General features: G+C 37.1%; 1 protein-coding gene across 1 annotated transcript in view; it reads right to left on the reverse strand.

Annotated features, from left to right (window-relative positions):
* Positions 1–12,780, reverse strand: part of LOC136843423 (protein phosphatase 1H) — a 31,094-nt gene that overhangs the window by 11,076 nt on the left and 7,238 nt on the right. The window contains exons 3-8 of the mRNA XM_067111869.1: positions 11,298–11,440; positions 10,557–11,097; positions 6,744–6,894; positions 5,656–5,852; positions 3,984–4,166; positions 628–735 (exon numbers count right to left, since the gene is read on the reverse strand). Coding sequence (XP_066967970.1) covers positions 628–735; positions 3,984–4,166; positions 5,656–5,852; positions 6,744–6,894; positions 10,557–11,097; positions 11,298–11,440 — 1,323 coding nt within the window. The remainder of the gene's footprint in view (positions 1–627; positions 736–3,983; positions 4,167–5,655; positions 5,853–6,743; positions 6,895–10,556; positions 11,098–11,297; positions 11,441–12,780) is intronic.

A 12,780-nucleotide genomic window follows, 5' to 3' on the forward strand; every position in this document is an offset into this window, starting at 1 on the left:
TAGCACAAGGCGACGTGAAACAATCATATCTACTTGATATTTGGGTCTTCACTGCAAAGTCCGATGCAAATGACAGTCCGCTAGCGGGCAACCTCAAGAGAGACTGAGAACCTGGGAGAGATCCTAATTAGGAGTTTTTAGCAACTACCAAGGAACCTCCTTCCAAAAGTGATGGATAAAAGTGCATTCTATAAATTGTCACAGCAGCCGCACTCCAGAGCTGACAATCCACACACACACAGCAGCAACTGAAAATTACATGCTTAAGTGTTTCAACTGTACTTTACCACTTAATGACAAGCAGAAGAGTAGAATAATGCTGAAAAGTCAAGAATTAATGGATGAAAGAAAACTATTAGAATTATGCTGAAAATTGCAGATCCTACAATGAGAAAACAAGCTCGGGAATTCTTGACATACCAAGCCTGCAAAATATAAGATGACTATACAACAAATGCCTGTCAGTCCAGGTGGAGCACATAGTTAGATGGCCATACTACTGCTGTTAGACAAAAGACTGAGTCTGGAGACATTCAAGACTGAATATTGGTATAGATATGATTTATTGGGTTGTAATGAAGCAAATGTAATTATGAACAAGTTATATAGAAATAAATTACATCTTACCTCTGGTTCTGGGGTAAGGAAGGGTTTTATGGGTATTGAAGAATACTGAGCCTTTAGGTCATGGTCGCCAAATCCTCTTGTGACTCCAATGGTGCCTAATACACGACTCTGAAAGATATATTGGATAAAAATAAATGAAAACATAAAATATAAAATGCGAACTAAATATCAACACCACTATACAGTACATACAATCCCTAACCAAATATCACTAGCTATGTCCCTATAAACACTACTAGAGCTGTGGAGCAGGTGGAGTGCTTGGAGTAAATCTTTTAGTAAACATGACTGATTGTACTGCATTTTTTTAATGTACAAAGAATATTGAATACATAAAATTTCACGGAAACTTGTTAAATGATTTAAAAATGCACAGAGAATATTGAATACATAAAATTTCATGGAAACTTGTCAAATAATTAAGATAATTATTACGTTACAAGTATCATCCTACTTATGACTGAGCTTGGCTTCGACCAACTGGTTGTAAGTCAAAATGGATGTAAGTCGAACCTTAAAAAGTGGCTGACATACTGGGTAGAGCATAATATAAAACCTTTGTTTTATAAAGTACCTACATAGTACTGTAATGTAATGTACAATCATTAATCTTTTTACCATAATGTATTTCTATTGATGTATTTTAATCATTTGCGTAATGTATATTATGTACAGGTAGGCACAGAGTTACATCGGGGTTAGGCTCTTGCATTCATGCCAGAAGTTGATTTTAACATAAATTGGTTTGCAATTCAGACTTCAGTACAGTTAATATTGTACTGTATGATGCTGTTGATAGAGCAGGGAAACTAAAACTGATGCTGCCAGAGTGATGAGAGAGGTCTCCCGAGATGGCATGTTGCTGAGTAACTCACTGGTCAACTGTCATACAGGGGATATTCATGCCTCAGCCCACCCAGCCCCACTGCCAGAAGTGCAGTTGTATGTACAGTACAAATGGTCATATGTCAAGCAGGTTGTAAGTTGGATGGTACTCGTATTAAAAAGAACAAGGAAATAATAAAATCTCGGACCTACTATGCTGGGCAAAACGCAATGCTATTCATGAGAAATAGAAGCAAAGAAACAAAATTGTTTAGAAAAGTATAAAAATGACAAATTTCAAATCAATTTGTATTTTTCACGACTAACAAACCTTCGGTCTTACTGTAAGGATAAATTCTCTGGTGATGGCTGGGGTCCGGTTAAAAACAACAAAAAACAACACAAGGAGTTGGTGGCAACTGGCGTCAGCCAATAGGGAAGACGGAGGAAGCTACGCAACCTGCCTTACCCCATCTACGCATCATCCAATCAGTTTCCTTCTAGCCAAGGAAAATATGAAGGGTGGCGTAAGGTGGGCTGTACACGTTAAGACCGAAGGATTGTTAGTTATGAAAAATACAAATTGATTTAAAATTTGTCATTTGTTCATATACAGAACAAACCTTGGTCTCAACGTAAGGATGACTTACTCTTGGAAGGAAGATAAAAGTCTTAGAACTGGCAGGAGGTTCGGACCACCTGGGCTCACTTCCTGACCAAAGGAAGGACCTATGAAGGAGTAAAAGCCTCTGATCTCTTGAGCAAAAGTTTCTGAACAGCCAGACACCTGGGAGAATACAATATGAAGTACATATCTCTATGTGTCATGATGATGGTAAAGAACTGTCAGAGACAAGAACACTTACGTTAGTTACCAATGTGTTTGTTGCCATTTCCCCACCTCTCACTTGTAAGAGAGAGGAAAGGGACTTGCTTCTTTAAGAATCTGTACTGTGTAGGAGTAAGCATAAACTTTATAGAAGGAAGCTTGCTCACCTGTATCTAACCAGTTCCAGTGTATGATGGAATTACTCTCTGTACTGCCTGCCAGTAGAGAAGAAAAAGAAGGAGAAAGGAAGAAGACCAGTCATCTCATTCACTTCCACTTTCATATCCAACGTCATAGGTAAGATACTAACCGTCCCGCCAGGGGCACTGGGTGAGCTACACAACTTGTTGAGCAGCCACCACCGGACCCAAGGAAAAAAAGTGTCCAAGGACCTGTGGGCAACGTCCCGCAGATAGAAGGATGTGTAGGTGGTTTCGCGAAGCCAGGTACCTGCCTTCAAAATCCTGTGAACTGACGAGTTCTCCTTAAAAGCGATAGTAGGGCTAAGCTCCTAACATCATGTGCTCTTGCATGCACTCTATCAGTATTTGAATGTGAAGTAAAGGCATTAGCTTGTCTAATCACTTCATGTAGCCAAAATGAGATAGTATTCTTGGACATTTTTCCTGTTTCAGCCTGTGCTAGCAAAAAGCCTTAGGCTACCAGGTCTGAGATGCCGAGTCCTTTTTAGATAGCTACACAGTGCCCTGACAGGGCATTACAACAATTCGTCTGGGTCATCACCAACAAAATCCTGGAGAGAGGGGATTGAGAAGGACTCGAATCTGTCATTATGAATGGAGGGATTTTGAGTCTTAGCTCCAAATTCCAGGACAAATTCGAAGGCTAAGGCCAACCCCTTGTATGTTTAACATCAAGAGAGTGCCATTGTAGTTTGCCGACCTTCTTTGAAGAAGCTACGGCCAATAAGAAAACTGTGTTGAGGGTTAAATTCCTGTCAGTTGAGCCTCGCAAGGGTTCATATGGAGGATGAGTGAGACTTCTTGAGCACCATGGTCGGTCCCAATCTGGTGGTCTGAGATCTCTTGGGAACAGGACTACTTGAAACTCTTGAAAAGCATAGAAACTTCCCATAATGAAGAGATCCACACCTTTTAAACTCTATAACCCTTGATGGCTGAAACTGAGAGTAGTTTCTCCCTATGGAGAAAGATGAAATCCACTACTTATTGAACAGAGGTTCCGACAGGAGAGAAACCCTGTTGACGACACCAATCACAGTAGACTGCCGTAACAAGGTTAAACAATAAAAATAAGAATTTCTCAAAAGTTAGCATAAAATATCTGAGCAAATTTGTTAAAATAGCATACAAAATCCACTTTTAATTACTAGTATCGTTTTACAACTATTACAATAATGTAATTTTCAGCAAACTGCCTCACCTGTACACAAAACATTCCCCTAAATTGTCATAAAGATATATTCAAAAGGAAACCTGCACTCTTTTCTGTTCACATTTTAAACCGAAGTGTCAAAGAGAACCTTTACTCTTTTCCATTCATATATTAAACCGAAGAGAACCTTTACTCTTTTCCATTCATATATTAAACCGAAGTATTTTAAATTTCTAAGAAGTGCAAAGAAATATAATCATCATACATACTGCAATAATGTTAACATGCCATTACAAGTATACTGTAATCTCGTAAATAACCAAAACAAATTCCTCGAGTGACTTACTCTTTTCCCTTCTCCACATACTAATGGATATTTCACATCATCTGGAGTCAGTGTTTTGTAAGCCCACCCACTCATGTAATGATCACGGTACAAGACTCTTTTGCCTATATCACGTCGCAGAGGCCTTCTCATGAAGTCTAAATGAGTGTATTCTCCACCCAACAATTCAGGATGCATGGCTCCCTAAGAGTAAATATAACATCATTAAGTAAAAAAATATTAAAAAATAAACACAAAAATTAAGTAAATTGGGTCTTTAAAATTATTTCGCTTCAAGAGATAAAACTAAAAATAATACTAAATAAATTTCCGGTGTTTTAATAATTTCACACTAATATGGAAATTCTAAAATACCAAGTTTCATTTTTCATAAAATCTAATACAGAACCAATAAATTGAGAAATTACAACTTGTTCACTAGTTCAGATTTATTTACCCTAAGGATTATACCTTTTTTTTTTTTTTTTTTACAAAGGATAAAGCAGTTTTCCCAACAGGAGAAAAAGCAAACAGTGCTACTTTCATTCCTTACCTTTTGAATTACTGTGCATGCAATAAACTGGGATGGTTAGCTAACAGGTTTGCTCCAAGATTTTTTCACTGACTTGCAATGTCTTATTTTGATGCAAAAATCCCATCAATTTAAAATTGGATCCATCATTAGAATCAGCTATTCCTAAGGGTTTTCTTCTGCTCATTTCTTTCAATTAAATGGCAGTTCGGACTAATGTAAATGATGGATTTACTGCAAACCGCGCAATTTTTTCACGATAACTAATTCTTTCAATAACAACGCATCAATTATGTCAAATGTCACCGCTCCCAACCCACTGGCTGCTGGTAGCTACACCACAGACCACCCAAGAAATGAGAATCTTACCTACTTAGAGTCTTGGATCCATGGGGGAGCATGTGCAGTGTGGCTGTCTAAACAGCAGACCTTTGAAACTGGGAATGGAGCATCCCAGATTAAACAAAGACCACAAATACGAGATTATGTAAATGACGAGTTTTGTACTGGTCAAAAGTTTGATTTTTTACAAACTACATACTTACAGGTGCATTTCAAGTAGATCTTTTGACTTATGCCAGAGGAACATGTATAACATATGTTTTTCTACATTTACGTATAACTCTCCCCTTTGCGTCAATTCACCTAGTTCTGGAAGTCTTTATTACTGTCAATCAAGACTCTAACTAACTAGCACCTCCCATGCCACATTTCATTTTCCGTGCCTTTCTTTTTTCCTAGGACTTCCACATACATTTCCTTTCCCAAGTTTAAAAACTACCATTAATCCTTAACTCTCCTTAATGCATCTTAGCCAGCTTTACCATGTTTTTTCTTGGTCCAAATAACCTTTGTAAAATCTTTTCCCTTTCCTCTCAAATTCTTCAAACAAATGTTTTATAAAAAAAAACTTGATAAATATGTTCTCATCATTAATTAAACCTACACTGCATTTTACGTATCAAGCCTATGTCTACTTTAATTTTTCTAAGAAAAACATGCTAACAAACTTACAAATTTGGCACTGTACTGCAATGTGATACCATGACTTGCACACATTGCAACCAAGAGAAATTCACTGTAACATTTTCATTCTTAGAATACTATAACTTCAGTGTAAACTATGGGGAAGGTCAACTACAGTACCAAAAGTCATCTTACTAGTTTTCTAATCCGCTGTGTTTCAGTTTCTGGAGTAAAGTCAAAAGACATTGGGTGGGGTTTTCCGCTAAGCGAGATGACACCACGGGAGTCACCAGCATTAGCAACAAACAACTTGCCATGGATGAAAAGTGCAACACAAGCTGTGCAGCCACCTAATAACTCATACTTTAACCTGTCTTCACCAATCACATTGTCCTGTTAATATAAACATACACCATTATCATATTAAGTCTTAATATCCTTTTATGATGTATAAAATTAATGTCACAATACACTCCATTATGTGGCTATACAATAAAAAAAAAAACAAAGTAGAATTTATCTTTAGTACAACACCCATAACTTCAGTGCCATTTGGTTTGTCACAAAATGCCCAGACAAGCTTTCTTCAAAGGAAGAAGATAGAATTAATGATTTATATGTTATTTGGTATCATGACTGTAATGCTCATTGTACAGAATCTATGACAGGGAGGCTCAGATCTGAAACTGATGAATGAATGGATTGGGATCTTTGGTGTTATGTGACCTTTGACTGCTTAGGTATAACTGTGACCTTAAGATCTCTCTCTGCTTATCAACATCAGTAGTGGATTATGCATTCTAATTTTGAAATCTCTTTTAAGCTGAGCTGTTACTGTCATTAGGGCATGAAGAGGTCAAATCTAAAGACGATAAGCAGCTCTTAAGTCCCTGCAGAAAAAAAGCCCCAGACCCTAGAAGATTAGCATCCTGAAAACAGTCAAGGTGAGTGACTTATCAATTGGAAAAGAATGATTTGGCGATATGGTAGGAAACTGGCTTGAGTATGAAAGCGTGCAGCAAACTAAATAGATTCCAACCAACCTTATTCTTCCTTTGGGGAAGGTTTGCCAAAGAAAATTTTACGGCAAATGAAATGGCACTACAAGTTACAGGTTTACTAAACACAACACAATAATTCACTTGGGTTACTCAGACTTGTATTCCGGGTGCTTCACGAGAATATTATGAAAATTTACTTTAAATCAAGATATAATCATATACTGTATTTCAAGATTTTCTGAATTTCTTTGTAAGAAAAGTGGAAAATAATACTCATACTCCCCATCTGCCAAAAAGCTCCTTCTAATGCCCCAGTCACAGCACTTTCAATAGTAACTTCTCTATCAGAGGCCCAAAGAGGTGCTTGTTGCTTAGAATCTTTATCTTCATTGGGATCTGGGAGAAGGATATCTATAACATCACAGAGTTTCTCCTGGAATAGATTAAAACATAAGCTATGGATATGATAAACAATTCATTTGTGACAAAAATTACCCAGACACATGTATATAAGCCTTGTTTTCCTAGGAAGGCAAGATTCTCACAATGAAAAAAGCCATAATGTACTAACTATCAGATAGTACTGTACCGATGTTAATCAATTAAAACAAGCATGCGAATAATCTCATGCATCACAGTTTCTTCCAGACTATAGCTTTCAGCCAGTATTAGACACATGGAGTGATCAATTCATCACAAAAAATCACTTCCTTCTACCACTATTCTTCACATATACCAGAGTCCACCAATATTGCTGGTTTTCTTGGAAGTATAATTTTCCTTCCACAGAAAAAAGCAGAAACAGAGAACTGCTGAGCTACTGTTACTGTGCTTATCCAAATCCTGTACTTACAATGTTTTCAAGTCGAGACATGCTGAGCTGTTCCTTGCAACCAGTGGGTTAAAAGAAGTGTAAAATCATTAGCTATGATTACTGGCATATATTTTAAAAACTTTAAAAACAGTCCTGAATGAGAGCTAATGTCCAATTTACACATCAATTGAAAATCATCAATACATCATTTGATGTGTCACCAAGTAATATTTCTTAGGAAAGCAATAAATATCTGGTTCTTTCAAGTCAAACTCAAGACTTTATTTGGTTAATCCAGCCTATTAGGAGCACAATCAATGCCCTGCATGAGCCACAGGAAAAGGATAATATAAAGTTCCACAGTGATCTGTGAGAAGGAATGAACAAGCAGTATTTTCGGAATGAACAAGCAGTATTTTCTCAAGCAACAGCCAAGTGTCTTGACTGATGAGGGAAGAGATCTTGACTGAAGAAAGGGCCTAGAAGGGAAAATCCCCAAGCCTTGAAACAACCACAGACAACTCCCTCTAGCACACTGGTGACCAAGGAAGAGGGGGATGACTTGGTCAGAAATTCCTTCTGCTATGCCAAAGAAAGTCCCTAATTTTCACATATATATTGCTATACTGAAGAAAGTTCCTAACTTTCACATATAACTCTAGAGATGGCACAAGTATTTGTGAGAGTACTTGCTGAAAGATATCCTAATGTGAAGGGTGGATGTCTCCAGAAGTTAAAAAATGAGATAAAAGGATGCCATCAAAGTTGGCCCCCTTATGCAAAAACTTCTGAAAGGAAGAAAAATGATCTGCACTGAAAGGGCTGTAAGAGCTGTTGAAAATTGGAAGAAGCACCCAACTATTATTACAGCATCTGGATGCTTCTTGGAGGATGGACCTGGTCTTGTCTGTTGAGGGAGTCCTGCTACTGAACAGGTATTGCTTTGAATAACTTTGGATTAAGATGGGTACGTCCCCTTACCTGCAAAGACTTGCACATTCAGAAGAGACATTATTTTCTGAGGGCTGACATGTCAACTGAAATAAAAATAAAAAAGGGGCTCCATTCTAATTTTCAGGACCTAAATGCAGAAGAATCTTCAACATGAGGAGAGCCACAGGGAATTTCCACTCTGACTCTTGAGCCATCCTATAATTAAGATCCTTTTAACACGTTTTGAAAAATATGCCAATGCGATAAGTTGACTTGAGCCTGCTGGCCTGCAGAGGTAAGAATAGGACCCAAAAATGGATGCAACAGTGTATTCCTATATAAAAGAAGGCCTGAGACACTGCAGTGTTCTTGCAGAATGAACTGAATTTGATAACATAAAACAAAAGTTTTCCTCCATTGGACAGGTCTGGGTTTTCACATAATCTGCACACATTAGTTTGGGAAAAACTGAACTTCTTTTGGTTGACTGAAAAGCCAGGTTCTTGAAATAAATGTGTGAAAATCCTACGAAAGGTAAAAGGTCTGCCACTCAAGTGGTGATCACCAGTCAGTCTTCCATGAATCTTCACCTCCAGATTTGGTAAGGGTGCTCTTCCAGGAGCCAACACCATTAGAGAAGACCAGTGGAACGGTGCCTAATCTGAAAAAGGAAGGTGAAAGGGTCTTACTCTTTGCTCTACACAAAGGTGCTTCTTGGATGAAGAGAAGCCTGAAACAGACATTCTGATGTCGGAAACTATCATCTGCTGTCCAACGAGATGCAATAATGGGTAGTGCCTTTACAACTGGCCAACAAGCAATAATCACCCCTTGACAAACATCAAGTAGTAAGCAAAATTCTTCTTGGCTGTGTCCCCTACCAAAGAAAAAAGAAAAATTGAAGGGATAACATGGCAAAGAAGTAATTTCCATGGTCCAGACTTTCTAACATGGCAAAGAAGTAATTTCCATGGTCCAGACTTTCTAACATGGCAAAGAAGTAATTTCCATGGTCCAGACTTTCTAACATGGCAAAGAAGTAATTTCCATGGTCCAGACTTTCTAACATGGCAAAGAAGTAATTTCCATGGTCCAGACTTTCTAACATGGCAAAGAAGTAATTTCCATGGTCCAGACTTTCTAACAAGAGAAGATACAAAAATTCTGTAAACTATCAAAAATAAAAGAGGAACATTCTGCTTACCTAGCAAAAGGATGCACCGAGAAGAGTTAATGACCATGATCATGAGACAATTGCAAAACAATGTACAGGAAAAATATTTTTGCAAAAAATTCCACCAACAATTTTGACAACTGCTCATAATTTATTGCTGAAAGCATGAGAATCAGTACAATACAAAAAATTATTAACACATATTGATATAACTTTGACAAACTCAAAAATATTGAGGAAGATCAGAAATCACTTAGTGGCAATAAGGTAACGCAAAGTGAGCTCTAAAGCAAAGACACATGCAAAATACACTTAGTATTAATGTATCCAGCACTGACAACACAAAAAAGCTAACAATAAGCACAGAAATATCATGGAAAATGAGAAATGAGTTTGTTAAGTTCACATACTAATTCTAATAAAAATGAGTAAGAACAGGCATATACTTCATAAACATTATAAAAAACACTTTGAGATAATCCTATACCAAGTAGAGAAAGAACTAAAAAAAATACCAATTCACTCGAAAGGAAAATACTTTCTGAAAGTCTCTGAAACTACTTCCAACCTGGTGTAGGTAACCTGCTATTGCTATTCACTAGCCTAAGTTACGGTGACTCTAAAAAATATATTATTAATGTCACAAATTTAACCTCCTGGGGAAGAAATAAAATGATGATATAAACCTTTCAGTGAGTGTTAGGAACACCTGAAAAGGCTCGCCAAAAACAGTAACCTCGACAACACCAACAAAATTATGTAATTGCATATAAACAAGAATAAAATCAAATTACAAATCAAAAGACATAACATGGCAATCCTCAAGATCCAAAACTCTGGGAATCCCTCCAATCTGATGCTAATAAGAAAACATAAAAAAGAGGATCTGGTTAACTACGGAGGACCTGAAAGATCCTGAAAGGATGAATTAACCTACCAAAACCAGATGATCATCTCATTTCTTCTACAGTTGAATGATGTGTCTGGGATTTTTGAGCAATGCCCTAAATAGGATACATCTGAGCAATGGGTCTGTGATTTATATACACATATCTAGCATCTTTTTTGAACTGGTAAAATAAGCACTATAAGAAACAGAGAAAACTACAATATTTCAATCCCAGGAAAATTGTCTTCTATCAGGAACATAAACATACTGTGTTTGGCAACTTACATGAATGAAGTGATGAAGCTGGTTCGCAGCTGATACTGCTGCGCCCCACCCAGCATGTCCGTCAAAGACACCAAATATGTAATATGTTAATGACACAGAAGTTTGGGAACTCCTATGTATGGATAAAGAGTGACTTGTTGATGATTCATAAACCTGGCTAGGTGAGGTCTCTCCAAGAGGTTGCTGACTTATACAAAATGGTTCAACATTTGCATTACTTTTATTTTGTTCTTCACTCCTACCATTACTAAAACTATTACTACTAGTTGAACCATCACTAGTCTGGTTATAATCCTCTTTCAGTTCTGTTGCAGGACTTGCAGATAAGGAAGAGGACTGTGGTTGCAACATCACAGTTTTTATGGTTTGGGTTTCTTCAGAATGACCATTTATCACAGTTTCAGATTTGCTGGAGTTTTGTTCATGGGATGCACTGGAGGACTGGGACCCACTGCCCTCTAACTTCATAGGACGTGTGATAAGACCTACATGCACTACAGCTTGATCCTCATTCCTTTTGGATTTCCCAGCATTAATGGTTCTGGACAAATAAACGAAAGTATTAATGTACTACATTCTAAATATATAAAAAATCATAAGAAATTAAAAAATAAGAAACTGCTGACATAGTTATATTAGTCTATTTGACTCCTACCACAGTAGTAATTAAATTTTCCGTGCAAGTTAAACTACACTGCTAAATATCAAACTGCTAACAGAACATTTTATAATGATACTCACTCAGCATATCCAGTCTTCCATGGCAATCTCGATATGTCACGTGGACATATGATTGGTCGAATAGCATGATCTGCCGATACCTGAATTTCATCCTCAGTGCTCAATTGAAGGAAATGTGGACGAGTGTATGGAAACCTTGCACTCTGAAAGTGGTATACTGTAATGTTAAAAGTGAAGGCTCTAGATTTTTACCGATCTTTGTTCACATCTTTAATAAACTGTCATAACTAAAAATTATAAAATAAAATTGATTCTCATTAAATAATGACAAGAATGGTATTAAAAAAACACAATCTATGATGAAAAAAATGAACCCAATGTTACAGGTTCTTTTCATCAATACGCAATTTCCTCATGCACAGGAGATCTCAAAGAACAAGGCAGAAGACACCACCCCATTCATGATTTCAACGCTGAGTCATGCTTGAACCTAAAAAAAAAAAAAAAAAAAAAAAAAAAAAAAAAAAAAAAAGTTTCATAGCCCACAGCCACTTGATACAAAAACACTAGTCTAAACATCACAAATTGATTTCCTTCCTTATCATCACCAATAATGTTTTTAAGTAGGGGTTTCTCTTTATGGGCTTACAGGGCTACACTTGACATGAGCTCCCTTCCTTCTCACTTGTCTAGAGCACCGCTCTTCTTGAATTCCATCTTCTAAGTCTTCAACTGTGTCCCTTCTCCATTATTTTCTTGGTCCTCCTACTAGTCTTCACCCTTCTATTTTCACATCTGATAGGCTCCCAAAATTCTTGCTTTCCTCTTCTGGTCTTCCTGATTGTGGCACATAAACTAAGATGCATGTATTACATTATTTCCAAAGGCCATCTTAATTTTCATTATTCTTTCATTTACTCATGGTCAAGAGGCTACTATAATTCCAGGGCAACCTCAAGAACTACAGATTTCATGAATTTGTTCCTAACAGGAGGAAATACCACAAATAAGCCTGAAAATACTGGCTAAACTAGACTGTCATCTTCAAATTCCAAACTTCTGGCACACAATCCTGCTGTCTTTTGTGGCATTTATGTTTTATCAGACAAAATTTGCAAGATCTAAGTATCAAAGCATTTAAGTGATCTTTCCTTTAACTGCTTTCTTGTCTCTAGATGACTGTCATCTAGCTGCATCACTGCTTGTTCAAATGCACCATTATTTCCATAAAATATACTAACAATTGTCCAGTCATCACTTGTCTTACTGTACTTTCATTTGGCCATTGATACCATTGCACCTCTAGTCTTGAAACCACCTTCTAATGTAGCCTGATTCTTAGAAATGAAAAATATGGTTGAAGCCATTCAACCATACGATTTTCATTCTGGTGTAAGCAGGGATGTTGAGTGACTGCTGGTCTGTACCCAACTCTTACTGAGAAAGTTGATGACCCACATCTAGAAATTCACACGGTATACATCTGTTCCATGTGGCAACAGCTCCCTTATCTTTGTTCTGTATCTTAGCATGAATGATGAGC

This window comes from Macrobrachium rosenbergii, chromosome 11, assembly GCF_040412425.1.
Source record: "Macrobrachium rosenbergii isolate ZJJX-2024 chromosome 11, ASM4041242v1, whole genome shotgun sequence".
Taxonomy (NCBI): domain Eukaryota; kingdom Metazoa; phylum Arthropoda; class Malacostraca; order Decapoda; family Palaemonidae; genus Macrobrachium; species Macrobrachium rosenbergii.